The 22,271-nt window shown below is 44.3% G+C and overlaps 1 protein-coding gene across 1 annotated transcript in view; it reads left to right on the forward strand.

Annotated features, from left to right (window-relative positions):
- The window catches only part of TMEM114 (transmembrane protein 114), a 58,133-nt gene that overhangs the window by 29,632 nt on the left and 6,230 nt on the right, over positions 1–22,271 (forward strand). The window contains exon 3 of the mRNA XM_077275256.1: positions 19,306–19,443. Coding sequence (XP_077131371.1) covers positions 19,306–19,443 — 138 coding nt within the window. The remainder of the gene's footprint in view (positions 1–19,305; positions 19,444–22,271) is intronic.

Here is a 22,271-nt window from a genome sequence, read left to right on the forward strand (position 1 = left end):
TCAGATTGATCGGCGTTTACGGGAACGCAAACCTGTGCACCAGTTGGCGGTGTCTTCTGAAGAGGCACCACAGAGTATGCAATGTGATAGCTTTCTGTCCAGAAGTGAACGACAGATTTATAGGCGCAAAAATCATTTGTGCTTCTATTGTGGAAATTCTACTCATGTTATATCAGCATGCTCTAAACGAACAAAGAAAGTTGATAAATCCTCTGCTATTGGCAGTCCAAGTTTATTTTGTCTGTAACTCTAATTTGTTCGTTATCTTCTATTGTTGCGGATGCGTATGTGGATTCTGGCGCCGCTTTGAGTCTTATGGATTGGTCCTTTGCCAGGCGCTGTGGGTTTGATCTAGAGCCTCTGGAAGTTCCTATACCTTTAAAGGGTATTGATTCTACACCATTGGCTAGTAATAAACCACAATACTGGACACAAGTGACTATGCGTATGACTCCAGACCATCAAGAGGTGATTCGCTTCCTTGTACTGTATAATCTACATGATGTGTTGGTGCTGGGATTGCCATGGTTGCAAACTCATAACCCAGTCCTTGACTGGAAAACAATGTCTGTACTAAGCTGGGGATGTCAGGGAAATCATGGGGACACATCTTTGGTCTCCATTGCTTCATCTATTCCCTCTGAAATTCCTGAGTTTTTGTCTGATTATCGTGAGGTTTTTGAGGAATCTACTCTTAATTCTCTTCCTCCTCACAGAGATTGCGATTGCGCCATAGATTTGATCCCTGGCAGTAAATTTCCTAAGGGTCGTCTATTCAATCTGTCTGTACCTGAACATGCTGCCATGCGAGAGTATATTAGGGAGTCCTTGGAAAAGGGACATATTCGTCCTTCTTCGTCTCCCCTTGGAGCGGGGTTCTTTTTCGTAGCTAAAAGCGATGGTTCTTTGAGACCTTGTATTGATTATAGACTCTTGAATAAGATCACAGTCAAGTATCAGTATCCTTTGCCATTGCTGACAGATTTATTTGCTCGCATTGAGGGGGCGAAGTGGTTCTCTAAGATTGATCTTCGCGGTGCGTATAATTTGGTGCGAATTAAGCAGGGGGATGAGTGGAAAACCGCATTTAATACGCCCGAGGGCCATTTTGAGTATTTGGTGATGCCTTTTGGTCTGTCAAATGCCCCTTCGGTCTTTCAGTCTTTTATGCACAATATTTTCCGTGAATATCTGGATAAATTTATGATTGTGTATTTGGACGATATCTTGATTTTTTCGGATGACTGGGAATCTCATGTTCAACAAGTTAGGAGGGTTTTTCAGGTTTTGCGGACCAATTCTCTGTTTGTTAAAGGTTCAAAGTGTGTTTTTGGGGTTCAGAAGATTTCTTTTTTGGGGTACATTTTTTCCCCCTCTTCTATTGAGATGGATCCTGTGAAGGTTCGGGCTATTTGTGACTGGACGCAACCGACTTCTCTTAAGGGCCTTCAGAAATTTTTGGGCTTTGCTAACTTTTATCGTCGATTCATAACTGGTTTTTCTAGCGTTGTCAGGCCTTTGACTGATTTGACTAAAAAGGGTGCTGATGTTGCAGATTGGTCTCCTGCTGCTGTGGAGGCCTTTCGGGAGCTTAAGCGCCGTTTTTCTTCTGCTCCGGTGTTGTGCCAGCCTGATGTTTCTCTTCCTTTTCAGGTGGAAGTTGATGCTTCCGAGATCGGAGCGGGGGCGGTTTTGTCGCAGAAAAGTTCAGATTGTTCAGTGATGAGACCTTGTGCGTTCTTTTCTCGAAAATTTTCGCCCGCCGAGCGAAATTATGACGTCGGTAATCGGGAGCTTTTGGCGATGAAGTGGGCATTCGAGGAGTGGCGTCATTGGCTTGAGGGTGCTAAACATCAGGTGGTGGTCTTGACTGATCACAAAAATTTGATTTATCTTGAGTCGGCCAGACGTCTGAATCCTAGACAGGCGCGCTGGTCGTTGTTTTTCTCCCGGTTTAATTTTGTGGTTTCGTATCTGCCAGGTACTAAGAATGTGAAGGCGGATGCCCTTTCTAGGAGTTTTGAACCTGATTCCCCTGGTGATTCTAAACCTACGGGTATACTTAAGGATGGGGTGATATTGTCTGCTGTCTTCCCAGACCTGCGACGTGCTTTACAAGAGTTTCAAATACACAAAAAGTAGCCGCACTCAAGTCTTGGAAATGTGGAAAATTCAAACCTCTGCACTGCACCACCAATAAGACGGACACCTTATTCCTGAAGTCTACTGTGAGCTGTCCTGGGGGACTCTCTTCCTATCTTCCTTTCCTCCTAAACCATTCCTCTTACCAAAGTGAGGTTTGAAAAAGACCGCGCCAGGTCGAAACGTTCCTTATGGTCCGCAACCACTTGTTGTTTCTGTAAATCCACTTGGTGGTGCCTGTACACTTGAATAAAAAACAAAGAAAATTTTCCACATTTCCAAGACTTGAGTGCGGCTACTTTTTGTGTATTTGACTTTGGATGTCTAGCCAGCACCTTCTCCATTGAACTCTACAGTGTGCCCATTATATTCTTTTCTGGTTACAAGAGTTTCAGGCGGATCGGCCTGATCGTTGTCCGCCTGGTAGATTGTTTGTGCCGGATGAGTGGACCAATAGAGTCATCTCGGAGGTTCATTCTTCTGCGTTGGCAGGTCATCCGGGAATTTTTGGTACCAGAGATTTGGTGGCTAGGTCCTTCTGGTGGCCTTCCCTGTCTCGGGACGTGCGTACTTTTGTGCAGTCTTGCGATGTTTGTGCTCGGGCCAAGCCTTGTTGTTCTCGGGCTAGTGGGTTGTTGTTGCCCTTGCCTGTTCCTAAGAGGCCTTGGACACACATCTCTATGGATTTTATTTCTGATCTCCCTGTTTCTCAGAAGATGTCCGTCATTTGGGTGGTGTGTGACCGCTTTTCTAAGATGGTTCATTTGGTGCCCTTGCCCAAGCTGCCTTCCTCATCTGAGTTGGTGCCCCTGTTTTTTCAGAATGTGGTTCGGCTGCATGGTATTCCGGAGAATATCGTTTCCGACAGGGGATCCCAGTTTGTGTCCAGATTTTGGCGGGCGTTTTGTGCCAGGATGGGCATTGATTTGTCTTTTTCGTCTGCATTTCATCCCCAGACAAATGGCCAGACGGAACGTACTAATCAGACCTTGGAGACTTATTTGAGGTGTTTCGTGTCTGCTGATCAGGATGACTGGGTCTCCTTTTTGCCGTTGGCTGAGTTTGCCCTTAATAATCGGGCCAGTTCTGCCACTTTGGTCTCCCCTTTCTTTTGCAATTCAGGGTTCCATCCTCGTTTTTCATCTGGTCAGGTGGAGTCTTCGGATTGTCCTGGAGTGGATACCATGGTGGATAGGTTGCATCGTATTTGGGGGCAGGTGGTGGACAATTTGGAGTTGTCCCAGGAGAGGACTCAACGTTTTGCTAATCGCCATCGTCGTGTTGGTCCTCGTCTTCGTGTTGGGGACTTGGTGTGGTTGTCCTCCCGTTTTGTCCCTATGAGGGTCTCTTCTCCTAAGTTTAAGCCTCGGTTCATCGGTCCTTATAAGATTTTGGAAATTCTTAACCCTGTGTCTTTTCGTTTGGACCTCCCAGCATCCTTTGCTATCCATAATGTCTTCCATCGGTCATTATTGCGGAGGTATGAGGTACCACTTGTGCCTTCTGTTGAGCCTCCTGCTCCTGTGCTGGTTGAGGGTGAATTGGAGTACGTGGTGGAGAAAATCTTGGACTCCTGTGTTTCCAGACGGAGACTTCAATATCTGGTGAAATGGAAGGGCTACGGTCAAGAGGATAATTCTTGGGTTACAGCTTCTGATGTTCATGCTTCTGATTTGGTCCGTGCCTTTCATAGGGCTCATCCAGATCGCCCTGGTGGTTCTTGTGAGGGTTCGGTGCCCCCTCCTTAAGGGGGGGGGTACTGTTGTGATTCGGTTCGTGGGCTCCCCCGGTGGTCTCTTGTGGTACTGGTGTCCTGCAAGCTTTGCCTTCTCAGTTCACCTGTTCCTATCAGGATGTGGGAGTATCCTATTTAACCTTGCTCCTCAGTCATTCTAATGCTGGCCATCAATGTATCCAGAGTGATTCTGTTGCATGTTCCTGCTCCCAGTTTTCTGCTCAGCTAAGTTGGACACTTTAGTCCTTAAGTCTATTTTTGTATGTTTTGTCCAGTTTGCACTTATGTGAATCTCTGCAGCTGGAAGCTCTTGTTGGGCTGAAATTACCACTCCAGTGGCATGAGTTGTCACATGAGTTAAGGTAATTTCAGGATGGTGTTTTGAAGGGTTTTGCAGCTGACCGCGAAGTCCTCTGTTGTATATTTCTGCTATTTAGTTAGCGGGCCTCTCTGTGCTAATCTGCTTTCATACTACGTGTGTCTTTTCATCTGCTCTCACCGTTATTATATGTGGGGGGCTGCTATCTCCTGTGGGGACATTCTCTGGAGGCAAGCCAGGACTGTGTTTTCTTCTACCAGGGGTAGTTAGTTCTCCGGCTGGCGCGCGGCATCTAGAGACAACGCAGGAATGCCCCCTGGCTACTTCTAGTGTGGTGTGTAGGTTTAGCATCGCGGTCAGCTCTAGTTTCCATCACCCGAGAGCTTGTCCGTTTATTCTATGCTTCTGATGTTTCCTTGCCATTGGAAACCATAACATATCCCCTATAATTATTACAACCAGGAAGCATATTTTTTAACAGCTTAATGAGGTCTTTTATTCAATTCATGCACAAGCTAAAAAAAAGTTATAGTTAGTCTTATCCATAGTTATTATTATCCACAATTGCACAATTGTTTGAGCCACATGAAAGTACAGATCCATATGTACAGGTGCAGTGAAGCTGAGCTCATGGGAGCATCCCTGTGATTGACAGTCATGATCCTGAAGTAACAGACGGTATCTGAAAAGGCTCAGATCCCAGAGGCATGGTCTAACAGTTTGACTGTCATTGATACAGTGACAGGCAACAATGCCTTGGAATACTAAGGAATCCATAGTTTTATGCATGTGATCATGAGAGAGATTATGGGTCTCAGAATATTGTCATAAAAACTACAAAGCATCCTACAAAATATGAGCCTTCATATAGTTGTAATGCCAGGAAAATAAAAATAATAGCTCTTTGAATGTAACGGTGAAAAAATAATAAATCAATTCTGAAATCTTGTCAGTTTATCAAAGTTGAAAAAAAAAATTATATATAGCAGCGTATAATCAAATCTTTTATTTGACTCTAGTCATGCATCCCAGGGCAAAAGCCTTAAAGACTAGTGTTTAGCGATACCTTCCGATATTCAAAAGTATCGGTATCGGATTGGATCCAAAAAATATCGGATATCGCCGATACCGATACCCGATACCAATACAAGTCAATGGGACACAAATATCGGAAGATATCCTGGATGGTTCCCAGGGTCTGAAGGAGAGGAAACTCTCCTTCAGGCCCTGGGATCCATATTCATGTAAAAAATAAAGAATAAAAATAAAAAATATGGATATACTCACCCTCGGATGGCCCCTGGCTGTCACCGCTGCAAACGTCTGCCTCCGTTCCTAAGAATGCAGTGAGTGTAGGACCTACGATGACGTCGCGGTCATGCGACCAATCACAAGACCGCAACATCATCGCAGGTCCTACACTCACTGCAATCTTAGGAACGGAGGCAGACGCTTGCAGCGGTGACAGCCAGGGCCCGTCCGAGGGTGAGTATATCCATATTTTTTTTTTTTATTCTTTATTTTTTACATGAATATGGATCCCAGGGCCCTCCAGACTCTGGGAACCATACACTGTGAAGTTATAGGAACTTCCGATTCCGATTTCCGATATCACAAAAATATCGGAACTCGGTATTGGAATTCCGATACAGCGAATATCGGCCGATACCCGATATTTGCAGTATCGGAATGCTCAACACTATTAAAGACAACCTGTTAGTAAGATGAACCCTCCTAAGCCATCCATATAGGCATGTAGGTCACAGGAAGCTGAATAAAATGATCCCTTAATATCTGAAACCCGATGTTTTATCAGAGATATATATGTTTTTCTTACATGTAAATGAGCTGTTCCAGGCTGTGGGACGGATTCTGATCTACATGAGAATCTGCCTCTAGGGCTTATTTTATATAGAAGGAGGCGTTACTAGTGTTGTGTTTAATGGCCGCTCTCTGCTCTCCTGATTTCCCTGCAGAGCTGTGTGTGATTATAACTGACACATCTGCAGATTCCCCTGAGCTTCAGCTTTCACCTCACTGGGAAACAGGATTGTAATATTGCTGCAATAAAACAAAGCTGTGAGAGCTGCAGTAAATGTGTTTGTAAAAAGACAAAGTTCAGTTCTACTGTTCTGTGTTAGTTACGTGTCTCACACTGGTAACTCCCCCTTCTATGTATTTTTTTGAAATAAGACATTGGATCGCAGATATCAAGATATCATTTTATTCAGCTTCTCTTGACCTGCATGCCCATATATACAGCTTAGGAGGGTTGATCCTACTGACAGATACCCATTGCAGAGTTTTTCGGAACAAAATTACTGTTCAAATGAAGCACAGCACCTGGTAAAGGTAATAGCTGTGATAACAATTTTCTTTTCTTTGGCTGTCTGCTTTCAATGGTTCCCTTGGCTGGTTCTTAAAAATAGAAGGATCCCACATGTTTTTTTAACTATTATTTTTTCTTATAAATACTTAATAAAAAAGAAATGTAGACAAGAATTCCCATGCTATAAAATGGCTGTAAAATGGTGGTAGCCTTGCAATAAAAATGGGGATAGGGAAATGTCTTAAAATAACAGTGACAAAAAAAATAGAACCATGAGGAAGAGGTCCAACGTGTGGAGAAGGTGGATGTGGGCTTGGTGATGGAGGTGGAATATGGGGAGGGGGACAACACTTGTTTTTTAGGCAAATGAGTTAAAAAAGGAGAGAAAAAATTAACAAAAATAAAAAAAATTGAGCCATAAGGTAGAGATCCAAGTAGAGGAGGGGATGGAAGTGGGCATGGAGGTGTTGGTGAAAGGATGAGACACAGAGGTACAAGTGGAGGAGGGGGTTGAGGTAGGCGTGGTGGTGGAGATGGAAGGGTGGGAGGGGCCAACACTTTTTTTGCTACGCAAAAGATAATGTCACAGAGAAAAAAGTAAGCAAGAATAAAAAAAATAGAACCATGAGGCAGAGGTCCAAGTTGAGAAAGGGGTGAAGGTGGAAGGGAGGAAGGGGCCAACATATTTTTTCAGAATAGGATTGTGAATATCTTTTAACTCTCATACACATGATTAATAGTTAATGATCAACATCAAACCCTACTAAAAACTAGAGAAAGCAAACTTTTTCCATACATAAAACATGCTACAACCTGTATCTACTTGACACAAACACAATAACAATGCCCACTGCTTAATACGATGTTTTAAAGGTTAATTTGACATAGCAGATGTCAGATATCCTCTAAACACTAATTATGGTGGCAAAGTATCAGTAATGTTTCATCATCCTGCACTGAAACCAGCAAACTTATTTATTTAAAGATTAGGCTTCTGGTCTTTTTATAGCATCACAATATAACACTTCTGTTAAAGCCAATTCAGTTTGTGAAGTGGTCGACATAATGAATTCAGTAGATGAAAAATAGGATTAAAGGAACATAGGTTAACATCGAATCTATTTCTTAGCTTAGATAATTAATCAGACAAGACATATTGGTAGACCTTTATTATTGACTTTATGTCACCTTCTGATGTAAAAAAAGGCACAAATTACGGCACACCATTATATGCAGCTCTTTTAACTTTCACCCCACATATTCCACTTTTCAGAAGGAGCTGAGCCATGAATGTTTTGACACAGTTACTATAATAATTTATTCCACTTTTAATTTTTAATAAATTTAGAAATTTAGAGTATTTTATGGTAGTAAGCATTTCATTAAGACCGATGTAAAGTACGCCTGTCCTAATATATGTCCCCTATTGTGTTTTTGTAGAGTTCAATATCTATGTGGGTGGGCCATTTATATGGATACATCTAAATAAAATTGGAATGGTTGGTGATATCAACTTCCTGTTTGTGGCATATTAGTATATGGGAGGGGGAAAACTTTTCAAGATGGGTGGTGAAATGGCGGCCATTTTGAAGTCAGCCATTTTGGATCCAACTTTATTTTTTTCCAATGGGAAGAAGGTTGTCATGCTCGCGCCCAGACTGGTTGGCGCGTGCGTGCGGGGGAGTGGCCCCACTGGACCACAGACCAAACCTCCCTGGAAGGGGCGTAACTAAGTAGCTTCCTAGGTGTTCGCTGGAGCCTCTGATGGTGAGGTCAGACTTCTGCAATAGGAAGCTACCAGGTACCACTCCAGGGTGGAGTCTGGTTGTGGCTGCTGATCCCACCGGGGAACGGAACATAGACAAGCAAGCGGGCACGGCTGGCACATAGGCAGGCAGACGGGTACAACAGGAACACTGTCAGGCAGGCGGGCACGGCTGGCTCTCAGGTAGGCAGGCGGGCACGGCTGGCTCTCTGGCACGACTGGTGGACAAGACTGGTACACTGGAAGAACCGGTAGGGACCGGTCTGCAGGCAGGTATGTAGAACGGGTAAGAACCTGTTCAGACACGAGGACCTAGGAATAAGTAGATAAAGACCGCAAGAGCGGATGCAGAGCGAAAGCACAGGAGCTAGAGCCAAGAACAGAAATACAGGAGGCGGAGCCAAGAGCTGGAGCCGGAGCCAAGTGCAACACTGCAGGAGGCGGAGCCAAGAGCTGGAGGCGGAGCCAAGTGCAGGAGAAGTAGAACCGCAAGGAGCGGAGCCAGGTAGAACCGCAAGGAGCGGAGCCAGGTAGAACCGCAAGGAGCGGAGCCAGGTAGAACCGCAAGGAGCGGAGCCAGGTAGAACCGCAAGGAGCGGAGCCAGGTAGAACCGCAAGGAGCGGAGCCAGGTAGAACCGCAAGGAGCGGAGAGGAGCTGCGGGAGGGGTCTCTGCAGCAAAGCTGAGCAGAGCCACAAAGAATGTGGAGAGAAGCTGCAGCAAGGGATAACTGCAACAGCAGAAGATAAGCTGAGTAGAAAGGAGCAGAAACGCAGAAGTGAGGAGCAGAGGTAAAGAAACAAAGGTTCAGAGCAGGCAGAGCTGCAAGAGTGCGGAGTGAAAGCAGACTGAGAATACAAGGAAAGACAACAGGGAAGGAAGCCAAAGACTACAAGACCGAGGTAAGACTAAGTACAGACAAGGCAAAGGAACAAGACACAAGGACAAAGACACTGGGACCAGGATATACTGCCTCCTGGTGGGCGGAAAACAAGACCAAGGAAATAACACAGAGAATCCTCCAGAGAGGGAGTAACTCAGAGCAAGGCCAGGCAAACTCAGAAGCAAGACACTAACTGAGCTAACACATTGCACAGGCCCAGACCACTGGGTGGAGCTGAACTAAATACTGGAGGTCTCCTGACAATTGGTCAGGAACAGATTGGACAGATGCACCTGATTCCTATAAGAACCAGAGAGTTCAGGCGCCACCCCTCTATACACAGAACTATGAAGCATGCAGAGAGCAGAGACACAGAACATGGAGCTGGCAAGAAACAGAAACCACATCATGGCCTGGAGCAGTGGGTAAGATAGTGTGAGAAATGCGAGGCCATGCCGTGATGCCAGCAGAGGTGTTACAGTACCCCCCCCTTTACGGCCCCTCTTCTTCAAGCCAGCCAGAATAACTTGTAGAAGAAGGATGGGAGCACACATAGTCCAGGCCAACATGACATCTTCAGGGTAGAAGGCGGCAGGAGGGTCACCAGGTATCTCAGAAAACAAAGTCTTTTGGTACTCAACAGGGTTAGCTTCCACAATGAGCAGGACCACCTCCTCCAGGTACATAGGTAACAGGGACTTGAATGCTGCCGTCTTAATATCTTCACCTGCCAGACACTTGGAAACTGGAAACCGTCTCATAGGATTCAAATTTTGCCCAACAGGTAGTAGAGAAGCTCCCGGATACTGAACACAGGAAAAGTCACTAGAGATGAGTGTGGAGAGCATCAGCTCCACCGGGTCAGAGAAAAATTGAGGTGAACAAACTTCTGTCTTGAAATCTTCACCAGCCGGCCACAAGGACGCAGAAGGTACAAACATAGGAACCATCTTCTGCCCATTATCCAGAAGAAATCGTCCAAGCGGTGGGGATGTTCCTAGGAACGGAACACAGGCAAAGTCGCTGGAGACGTGTGGAGAGATAGTCACCGCTTCCCCATCTTCGGTGACATTAGCACATCTTGACTCGACGACTAAGTGTTTACTGGTATAGTCGCTGGAGATGTGTGGAGACATAGTCACCGTTTCCCCATCTTCGGTGACGTCAGCACAGCTTGACTCGACGACTAGCAGACCAGCAGAAGAAGATGTCACTGCTGAGTGTCTTTGACGCATGGGAACCAGACACTTCTCAAGACTGGGTAAGTTCAAACGAAGCACCTTACTGCAACTCTTGACCAGAGCGGGTGGTAGAGTCTTTGGCTTAGAATGACCCATGGGCATAACAGACAGCATACGGAAAACAAACTTCTTCATGTATAAGGCTCCAACTTGGAGCTGTAGTTGTCCTTGCAGGACTAGACTGCTCTTTAGCAGGGTTCGGCCATTATCAGGCAACGCCCACACTGGGTTCTGGAGCTGAAGAAGGGAGACCATACACCGACTCCGTATGACAGGCGGCTTAGACACACCAAAGCTCCCAGAAGGCAGAGAAACAGTCATTAACTTAGATGGAGAGGAAGTACTCTCGCCAGGGGCAGCCTCTCCAACTGGCCCGAGGTTTTGGAGCTTAAGATCCCCTGGACAGAGGCCATCCAGGTGTTCCTCACAACAGCAGCGACATAGTATGCCCTTCTTATGGCTGATTTCAGGTTGCTGCTTTGCCAGCCCACTCTCATCAACCTTCTTAGGCTTCACACAGGTTGCTGCTTTAACGGGTAGAGGAACAGGAGGGTCACAGACGGTCATGGCTTGACGTGGGGGTTTCTTCACGGGTTTTGCCCGTCTGGAGCGCCTCTCGGATCTAGATGGGGGAAGACTTAACAGGAGCAGGAGGACAAGGCTTGTCAAAGACTTTACAGAAGGCCACCAGAAAGGCCCCTAGGTTCAAGACGATAGGATCCCCTGCTTCCCAGAGGGGAGACATCCATATTAGAGCATCTTCGGCCAGGTAGGACATGATGTAACCCACCTTGACCCAGTCAGAGGGGAAACAAGCTGCATTCTGCAGGATGTAGCGTAAGCACTGCTTCAGGAACCCCTGGCATTCTTCAGGATTCCCATAGAACCTAGGTGGGTCAGCTGGGTAGTGCTCCTCCTCATAGGCCTGAAGTTGCTTGAAGAGAGCATTAGAGACAATAATTGGGTCAGAGGTCTCTTCAATCTGAACCACCCTTGGTGGAACAAATTTTTCAGGTTGCTCATACGGGCAGGAAAAAAGTTCATCATGCTCTGCGAGCGGTAGGACAGGGGATACAGCAGAGGCCATGGCCTGTGCAAACTGTCATGCTCGCACCCAGACTGGTTGGCGCGGGCGTGCGGGGGAGTGGCCCCACTGGACCACAGACCAAACCTCCCTGGAAGGGGCGTAACTAAGTAGCTTCCTAGGTGTTCGCTGGAGCCTCTGATGGTGAGGTCAGACTTCTGCAATAGGAAGCTACCAGGTACCACTCCAGGGTGGAGTCTGGTTGTGGCTGCTGATCCCACCGGGGAATGGAACATAGACAAGCAAGCGGGCACGGCTGGCACATAGGCAGGCAGATGGGTACAACAGGAACACTGTCAGGCAGGCAGGCACGGCTGGCTCTCAGGTAGGCAGGCGGGCACGGCTGGCTCTCTGGCACGACTGGTGGACAAGACTGGTACACTGGAAGAACCGGTAGGGACCGGTCTGCAGGCAGGTATGTAGAATGGGTAAGAACCTGTTCAGACACGAGGACCTAGGAATAAGTAGATAAAGACCGCAAGAGCGGATGCAGAGCGAAAGCACAGGAGCTAGAGCCAAGAACAGAAATGCAGGAGGCGGAGCCAAGAACAGAAATGCAGGAGGCGGAGCCAAGAGCTGGAGGCGGAGCCAAGTGCAGGAGAAGTAGAACCGCAAAGAGCGGAGCCAGGTAGAACCGCAAGGAGCGGAGCCAGGTAGAACCGCAAGGAGCGGAGCCAGGTAGAACCGCAAGGAGCTGAGCCAGGTAGAACCGCAAGGAGCGGAGCCAGGTAGAACCGCAAGGAGCGGAGCCTGGTAGAACCGCAAGGAGCGGAGCCAGGTAGAACCGCAAGGAGCGGAGCCAGGTAGAACCGCAAGGAGCGGAGAGGAGCTGCGGGAGGGGTCTCTGCAGCAAAGCTGAGCAGAGCCACAAAGAATGTGGAGAGAAGCTGCAGCAAGGGATAACTGCAACAGCAGAAGATAAGCTGAGTAGAAAGGAGCAGAAACGCAGAAGTGAGGAGCAGAGGTAAAGAAACAAAGGTTCAGAGCAGGCAGAGCTGCAAGAGTGCGGAGTGTAAGCAGACTGAGAATACAAGGAAAGACAACAGGGAAGGAAGCCAAAGACTACAAGACCGAGGTAAGACTAAGTACAGACAAGGCAAAGGAACAAGACACAAGGACAAAGACACTGGGACCAGGATATTCTGCCTCCTGGTGGGCGGAAAACAAGACCAAGGAAATAACACAGAGAATCCTCCAGAGAGGGAGTAACTCAGAGCAAGGCCAGGCAAACTCAGAAGCAAGACACTAACTGAGCTAACACATTGCACAGGCCCAGACCACTGGGTGGAGCTGAACTAAATACTGGAGGTCTCCTGGCAATTGGTCAGGAACAGATTGGACAGATGCACCTGATTCCTATAAGAACCAGAGAGTTCAGGCGCCGCCCCTCTATACACAAAACTATGAAGCATGCAGAGAGCAGAGACACAGAACATGGAGCTGGCAAGAAACAGAAACCACATCATGGCCTGGAGCAGTGGGTAAGATAGTGTGAGAAATGCGAGGCCATGCCGTGATGCCAGCAGAGTTGTTACAAGGGTCATGTGACACATCAAACTTATTGAGAATTTCACAACAAAAACAATGGTGTGCTTGGTTTTAGCGTAACTTTCTTCTTTCTTGAGTTATTTACAAGTTTCTCTTTGTTTACAGCCATTAACATGTAGCAGAGGTTAACACGTGAGGAGTGGATAGAAATTGTGTTGATGTCTGGTGAACGCAGTACCCGGGTCACTGCAGCAGATTTCAAAGCAAGACACCCTACGCAAGAAAACTGTCATCATTCCCATGTTATTTAGGTGTATCCATATAAATGGCCCACCCAAAAAAGTTTGCCTCATCACTGAACATAATGTTCTGTGTAAACTCAGGGTCCTGTTCCAATTTTTGTTTTGCCCATTCTGCAAATTCAGCGTATTTAGGGAGAATATCATAAAAAAATTGGCAGTAAGAATTTGGAGCTCTTTATTAGAAAAAACAAAGCCCTTCGGACCTGCAAAGAAACTGTATATTATCAATGTAATCAGAATCTAAATTTTGGACCAAGACTTAACATACTTAACAATAAATAATAATAATAATAATAATAATAATAATACTTCTAAAAAGTGGTCATTCATTTTAAAGGGGTTGTCTAGCCACATCAGATTCATGACTGATCTATGGTTGCACAAGATAGGTCATAAACATCAGATCAGTGAGAGTCTGACATCTGGCATCTCTGTTGATTATCTGTTATTTGCTCAAGTGACTGCTGGATGTAAACACTTTGGCCCCAATTTATCAACGAGAGTATGCCGTTCTGTTGTAAACTCTTTAAAAAGTTGTAGAAAAATTTTGCAATGTTTGGCATTTTCATCAGTTTCAGAGATGGTGCGGAACGCGAATATGATGAGGGCTAGAAATTATACTCCAGTTTCTAACTGGAGTAATATTTGTGGTGAGGCGTACAGAGGTGTATGCTACATGTAAGACACTCCTCTTGTCAGCGCACCTCTTAATGAATCACGAGAGTCTGGATCCAACACACCTCCTTATTAGAGATGCGCAAATATGTTTGGAACCGATCACCAAATCCGAATTTGCCATATTCGTGCCATATTAGAACCCCATTCGTGCCAAAATTATGTTTGACGATCATTTCAGAACATATTTGCTCATTTCTACTCCCAGTGACTCCAATGGCTATGTTCAGCAAATATAGCAAAAAACAATATTTGCCGGCGATCGTAATCTGAACCGAATATTGGAAAATTTGCTCACCTCTAATCCTTATCAAGACTGGTCTTTATGAATAGGGGTCTATGAGCAGAGCTGCAAAGCACAGCTTTATTGATTGTGGACAGACTGCTGCTGGGTACTGTAGATTAGCTCCTATGAATAGAAGCCATTTTGCAGAGCCCATCAGCAGCCACTGTCAACGCCGTGGCTAGAACTGTAGCTCTACAGTGCTGGGGTCCTGAAATCAAATCCTGTATTGCCAAGTTTTTAACCTTAAGGTTCGGATATGGCTTTAAAGAAGGCTACTACTTGCGATATAACGCAATTTTATTTCAAAGTACAAAATTAAAGGAATAGTATAATTGCGTGCACTTTTGTATATTTTAACATACAAAGGTTAAGAACATATAAAGATTAAATACATATAATGATTAAGTACATATAAAGATTAACTACATGTACTCACATCATCAAAAAAAGCTTTTAAACATCGTCCATCTGGAATATAAGAGAAGCAACGCCAAGACAGAGAACCCCTGGAAGATTATCTACACTGCATGGGCGTCCCCACTTATGCAGGTATCACAACACTGTACACATACTGTCAGGGCCGGTTTTAGACAAAGTGGGGCCCTAGGCAAAAATTTAAAGTGGGGCCCCAAATGCTAACATTGTAAAATCACACAAACATTTAGGTTACATTACATGAGCAGGATGTGGATACAGTTGGTGGAGGCGCCTGGAGCCAGTGCTCACACTGTGGCCCCCATATTTAGGGGCCTTATATCGGCCAACAGGTCTGCCACTATTAGCTGTATGCAGGGGCGTTGCTAGGGTCAGAAAAGATTGGGGGCCCAAGACAAAGAGTTGCCCCCAACCCCCTCTTAATTTTTTTTAACACCACAGATAATACAGTGATAACTCTCTGAGTACAGATAATGTATTAGATGTCCCCTGCAGTCCTATGTAACACCAGAGACAGCAGTGATAACTCTCTGCGTACAGATAAATTAGGAGATGTCACCTGCAGTCCTATGTAACACCACAGATAGACATAGCGTTTCAGAGTAAGACTATGTTCACATGCAGCATTTTTTTCAGTAGCCAAAACCTTTTCTATTAGCAGTAAAAATGTTGCGTTCAAAGCACCTGTTTTTCAGCTTGTTTTGTGGTGTTCTTCACACTTTCTTCAGCTTTTTTTTTTGGAGTGAGGATGTTTGCTTTGTCTACAGTATGTTTAAGACCACATTCATACGATCAGTATTTGGTCAGTATTTCACATCAGTATGTGTAAGCCAAAACCAGGAGGGTGAGAAATACAGAAGTAGTGATGTGTTTCTCAGGGTACGTGCACACGCTGCAGATTTTGCTGTGGATCTGCAGCAGTTTTCCATGCGTTGTACAGCACCATGTAAACCTATGGAAAACAAAATCCGCCATACACATGCTGCGGAAAATACAGCGCAGAAATGCTGCGTTGTATTTTCTGCAGCATGTCAATTCTTTGTGCAGATTCTGCAGCGTTTTACACCTGCTCGATAATAGGAATCCGCAGGTGTAAAAACGCAGGTGGAATCCGCACAAAAAACGCGGTAATTCCGCCGTAAATCTGCAGGTAAAACGTAGGGCCTTTTACCTGCAGATTTTTAGGAATCTGCGTGGAAAAATCCACGGCAGATTCCGCAACGTGTGCACATAGCCTCATTGTTCCACTGCTGTTTCTGCATTAGAAATACTGAACATGTGAACGAGACCTAATAGTTTAATTCACCAAAACAACTCAAAAAATAGCAGTGAAAAATGCCATTGCAATATCTGCAGATTTTTTATTCTTTCATTGCTTTTTAAGGGTGAAAACACACTGAAAGAAGTGACACGCTGCATATTTAAAAAGCGCTACAGTTCTGAAATCCAGTCAGAAAAAAAACAAGCACCGGCAGGAGATTTCGGAAATCTCCCATGTTTAGCTGGCACTTTGAAAAGCAGCTTTTCGCCATGTTCAGATGCAGAATTTTTGCAGCTTTTTCTTCTCCAAATAAGTTTACAGCATTTTACAGCACAAGCAAAAACTGAGATTTTCAGAAATCTCCTGCACACCCTTTTATTTTCCCCTGACTGAATTTCACAACTGCAGCGTTTTTTAAATCTGCAGCGTGTCGCTTTCAGCAATTTTTTTCACCCATAGAAAGCAATGAAAAAGTTTAAAAAATGCTGCAAATGTTGCAACGTTGTTTTTCGCTGCGTTTTTTTGTGAATAAAACTAACTTTATTAAACATGTACTGTAGACAAAATGCATACTGTAAAAAACAAACAGCAAAAGCTCTAAGGGTGTGTGCCCACAATGAGTAAACGCTGCGGGTCGGCTGCTGTGTACTTGTGCAGCGTCCAACCCGCAGCGGCCAGATGTTACAGTATAGTGGATGGGATTTCAAGAAATTCCATCTCTACTATGCTTGCACTGACACCTGCACCTCACCCGCAGAGACGGACATGGGGCGCGTCTGTCCAGGCTGCAGCATGTCAATTTATATGGCGTAGATGCGAGTCTCCACAAGAGAAATCTCACCCATGCAATGTATAGGACGCAGGGATTCCGCACAGATCAATGAACACAAGCGGAATCACCGGTGTTCAAAAGATGGCAGCACTTTGGACGCAGCACATGTCCACTGCATCCAAAGGGCGGCCATTTCCGGATCCTCTGCATATACCCTAAACAAATGTGTGTTTTGATAGCAGTGTTTTTACTGCCAAGAGAGCAGGTTTTGGCTGCAAAAATTCACCAAGAACGCTGATTCCTATGCACACCTGTACTATATGTGTATAGTTTACCCTTATTATTTCACGTGGGAATTCATTTATTTCTATATAATAAATACCCTGATTCAGCAGACAATATTCCTGCCTTGTGTCATTCAGACAGTAGGGACAGCAGGTCGCCCTGTCAGATTACAAGCAGTGACTGTGGTCAGAGCCTATGCTGATCCCTGCTGTATGTGACTGTGAAACCTGATCCTACAGCAAACAGCACAGAGCTCTGGGACCACAGTAAATCACAGCACTGAGGGGGTCTCAAGGGGGGTTTGGGAGAGACGCTCTGGGACTGCTGCTTCACTGCTGTACACCCTCTGGGCACTTCATACAGGGGTTGCAGATGCAGGGGGCCCCTTTGTAGGTGGGGGCCCCAGGCGTCTGCCTGGTCTGCCTGTGCCAAATGCGGCCCTGCATACTGTATAAGTACAGATACCCAACTTTCTGTTTCTATCTTAGTCATGTTCCTTTATAGTGATTTACACTATTTAGTCACTTTGATTTTACCTTGACCTTCCAGTGGCCAGCTTTCAAGGTAAGATGAAACAGAGATACCAGACGAACATCAAATGATGGGCAATAAACCCTGACTATAAAAGCCCCAAGGATTAGATAAAACCACCGCAGACAGAGGTTAAATAAACCTCCATGATTTACAAAAACAAACAACAAACATAGAGAAATATAGAACTGTTTGTGAGGTAAACACTTTCAAACAATAAGTAAACTTTCTCAAGAGTGTGCCACTGTGAGCATTGCCTGTCTGTAAATGCATGACCAGAAATGCTGATTTGTAATGATCTGAATGCATTCTGTATATTTCAGTATGGACTCAAAATAGCCATTTTTATATTCACACTACAAATCCTGCCAAGGACATTTGCAAGGAGTCTGTATGAACTCCTTGTGTTTGCTCTCACACTCCGAAGACACTGATAGGGAATCTGGATTGTGAGCCCCAGTGTGGACAGCGATGATAATGTCTGTAAAGAGCAGTGGACTGAGGGTATGTGCACACGTCAGGATTTCTTGCAGAAATTTTCCTGACAAAAAAATGGAAATTTCTGCCAGAAATCCGCATGCCTTTTTTTTGCGTTTTTTGACTCGTTTTTGATGCTTTTTTTGTGCGTTTTTTCCCAGATGCATAGAATTGCGGGAAAAACGCAGAAAATCCGCAAAATTAATGAACATGCTCATTATTTCACCGCAATGCGTTTTTTTCGCGGAAAAAAACGCATCCATGTTCACAAAACATGCAGAATGCATTCTAAATGATAGAATGCATAATGCATGCGTTTTTAATGAGTTTTTATAGCGTTTTTAGAGCGAAAAAACGCGAAAAAAACCTGAACGTGTGCACATGGCCTTAAGGGCACTATATAATTGAATAAAATAAATATGGCTGCATTTTGCAGCTCCGGTTAAAGTGTTTACATCCAGCAACTGCTGGAGAAAATAGAGCTGATATTTAGGGGTGCAGAGCATTGGATCTGCACCTCTTTCATATCGATCACCTATCCTATGTATTGGCCCTCAGCTTGGGGTGACCAGATGACCCCTTTAAGTTTCTTGTAAAACCATATTATAAGCTGGGCCGGACTGGCCATCTGGTAATTCTGGCAAATGCCAGAAGGGCCTGTCTGGTCGTGGGCTGCCTTGTCTGCTTTGTTGTTAACAGAATCGGTGTTCTCAAGACGCCCATACTGTTAAGAGCTGTGATGAAGCACAAAGTTGTTGACTCTGTCCCTTACCCTAGCAGGCCACTGGCATCGTTGGAAATATTGGTGTTGTAGTAAATCTTGTTTTCTTCCATCCAGGGTAATATTAGTAATATATCTCATCTGGTGCTTGGGGACGGGGACAGCATGGGCCTGTGTGATTTCAAATTCCAGGGCTGAATTTCAGCCCCAGTCTGTACCTGATTATAAGCATTCTATACATTGACATAGATAATTATGAGAAAAAGCTATAAATGTCTTAAAAGAAATCTATTATTTTTCTTGTGATATTTCCCTGAACATCATGATAGTCACGAATAGAATTCCGATAAATGAATAATATAATTACACACAGTAATGCACTGCAGCCTGTGCAAAGCATTAACTAATTTAAAATCTATTTCATACTTTAGCATTTCCATTGTGCTATTACTCATGCAATTATTCAGTCTCAGATTTATGTAAAGGTAATTAATTGCTGTAATAATTTGCTACACATTAACAACTTCAACATGAAATCATTATTGGCTAGTAATAAACAATATTATTTTTGCAGGTATGCATGGGACGCTAGTCATATTGTTACCTCTCAGTTTAATCCTGATGATATTTGGAGGAATGACTGGTTTTGTTAGTATACTTGCAAGAGCGTACCTGCTTCTGCTCCTAACAGGGATGCTGTTTCTTTTTGGAGGTAAAGTATACATTGAAACGTACATACATTTACAACCACCTTCAATTATCACTGCAGGCCCATATTTTGTGTCTATGTGTTTATTGTGATTTCATTTCAAATAAGTGTCACTAAAGGAATTTTCCCATAAACAAAGTACATGTTAATCAACTCATTTTGGAATAATAATAATTTCTGCAACTGAATATGTTTAAATAAAATGTTTCTGTGCTTAGAGGTAATCTTATAAATGTGCCCTGCTGTGTACTGTGCAATGGCTGTGTCTGACCATGCAGGAACATGGTCTGATTATACCACATCTCCTGATCAGGAGGGGGTGAGCAGTAGGGACTCACAGCTGCTATTTTCTAAGGTAGCACATTTCTCTGTCTGAGGTAACACCTTTCACTTCCTGAGGTAACACATGTTCTTGCTTGAGATAACTTATTTTAATGCCTAAGGTAACACATTTTCTTGCTTGAGGTAACATATTTCAATGCCTGAGGTAACACATTTTCCTGTCAGAGGTAACACATTTCCCTGCCTGAGGTAACTCTTTTTTCTTTCTGAGGTAATATATTTCACAGCCTGAAATAACATATTTCCTTGTCTGAGGTAACATATTTGCCTGCCTGAGGTAACACATTTCCCTGCCTGGGGTAGCACATTTCCCTGCCTGGGATAGCACATTTCCCTGCTTGGGGTAAACATTTGTCTGCCTGAGGTAGCACATTTAGCTGCCTGAGGTGACATATTTTCCTGTCTGAGGTAATACATTTCCCTGCTTGTGGTAACTTTTTTTATGCTTGCGGGTAACATATTTCTCTGCCTGAGGTAACATATTTTCCTGCCTGAGGTAACACATTTCCCTGCCTGAGGTAGCACAAAAGTGTCTCCAGTTCTCTGAGCTCATCACGAGTCAGTGACAAAAGAGCTACACTCCTATTTAAGGATCCTGCCTCTACCACCCACAATCTGGTGCAAGCATTCTCATTCCACAAATGCATGTAAGGTCCCGATGAAGATGACTCTCAGTGGTCTGCCTAATCTGCAAAGCTTGCAGTTAATGCCAGACACTGAGTCTTCTTCACAAGATGAACAGTTCAGGAATGAGTGGCATGAGTAAAGCATGAAACTCTGCAGATTGCATCAGCCTCTTATTGTCAGCTTCATCAGGAATTTACTGTGCATGCAGCACCTCATGGAATGGCAACGCTTGCACTGGATCTTGGTTGGGTGAGGCAGGTCCCTGAAAGAATAATGGCTTGTCAATCACTGAGACAGGGGGTAGGTAGGAAATAGAGAAAAGTGGCAGCACTGCGCGCTGTGAGGATTCTCCAGTGACGGCACTGCGGTACCATGAACGCAAGTATGCGATGTGCATGCTCCTGGGCAGAAATCAACTAGACTGCTTCTGATGTGCTCAATGCAAGTGTATTGCAAAAGATTGGCACCAGTGCAGTTGGATTCTGGCAGGGAGTATGCTTATCACATACTTGCAGTGACCTCTATTCTCAGCACTGACACTGGAGAATTCTCAGAGCACACAGTGTGAACTATGTAAGGATTCACAAATCTGCAGTTACAATTTTTTTTAAAGATATTTAACAAAATGCAGATAATGATTAAAAATGTTGGTGTATATGTTTAATAGTTGACCTTTAATAATGATCAAAAATTTAAAGCTAAATATTAAAATAGGCTCTTTTGATAAATAATAGCCTGCTAGTAATACTATTTTTTTGGAAAAAAAAATCGTCCTAAGTCCTTTTAACTGTTTCAATAACTCACAGAGAGTTTGTATGTCGGGAGACACTAATTCTTGACCTCCATAAAATTAAGGTCAGTTGGTGGTTCTTCAGACAGCCAAATGGCAGCATGATGAGGAAAGCAGTTTTAACGGCGGCAGTTAAGGTTACTTATTCCTCAGCAATGCTTTTTATCGACACTGAGAAACAAAGGTTATAGCGCTCCACCGTGTTGGAACATTTCCGGGGGTAGCTGAGACCCTGGAGAACATGATCAGGGCCATTTTTACAGTCCCCTGTCAAGTAATTGATGTTATTCACCAAATAACTGCGATCACAAAAGAATAAATCTGATTTAAAATTAATTTCTTTCTCCTCTGATATGATCTAACATATCAGAGTAGAGAGAAATGGGGTCCCCCAAGCCTCCCTGATACCTCTGCCATTTCCAAGCCCTCCTGCTCTGTCCCCCAGCCCTCTACTTCATTTTGCTGGAAAAAATGGTGGGCGCATGCACTGTCCATCTGCCAAGATCTGCCAAATAGCACTCAGCAACAATAGAGAATTTTTCCTATTGGTTCCTTTTGATCACTGTGATAGGGTCTATCACAGTAATCAAAATAAAAAAAAAATTGTAATTTTTATCTTACTAAGGGGGTGAAAATGGGGGATTTGATTTAGTTTTTTTTTAAGTTTTTCCATTCTTTGCAGTTAGAGTTGGGGTTAGGGTTGTGTTAAAGTTGGGGAAAGGGTTGTTTTTTCAAAAGTAAAAAAAAAAGATCACTGTATGACGGCTAGTGCTTGCTACTCGACTTTGCATCGGGTGCTCTCTCGATTCCAGCCAATTTTCCGTTCAAAAAGTCAAATGGCGCCTCTTCCCTTCCGAGCCCGGCCGTGCACACAAGCAGTGGATTTCATCCACTTATATGGGGTATCGGCGTACTCTGGATAAATTGCATAACAAATTGTATGGTCCATTTTCTCTTGTTAACCTTGTGAAAATAAAAAGGTTTGGGTGTAAAGAAAGATTTTTGTGAATAAAGTTAATTTTTTCCTTCCACATTGCTTTAGTTCTCGTGAAGGAACTGAAGTGTTAATAAA

Source organism: Ranitomeya variabilis, chromosome 7 (genome assembly GCF_051348905.1).
Source record: "Ranitomeya variabilis isolate aRanVar5 chromosome 7, aRanVar5.hap1, whole genome shotgun sequence".
NCBI lineage: Eukaryota > Metazoa > Chordata > Amphibia > Anura > Dendrobatidae > Ranitomeya > Ranitomeya variabilis.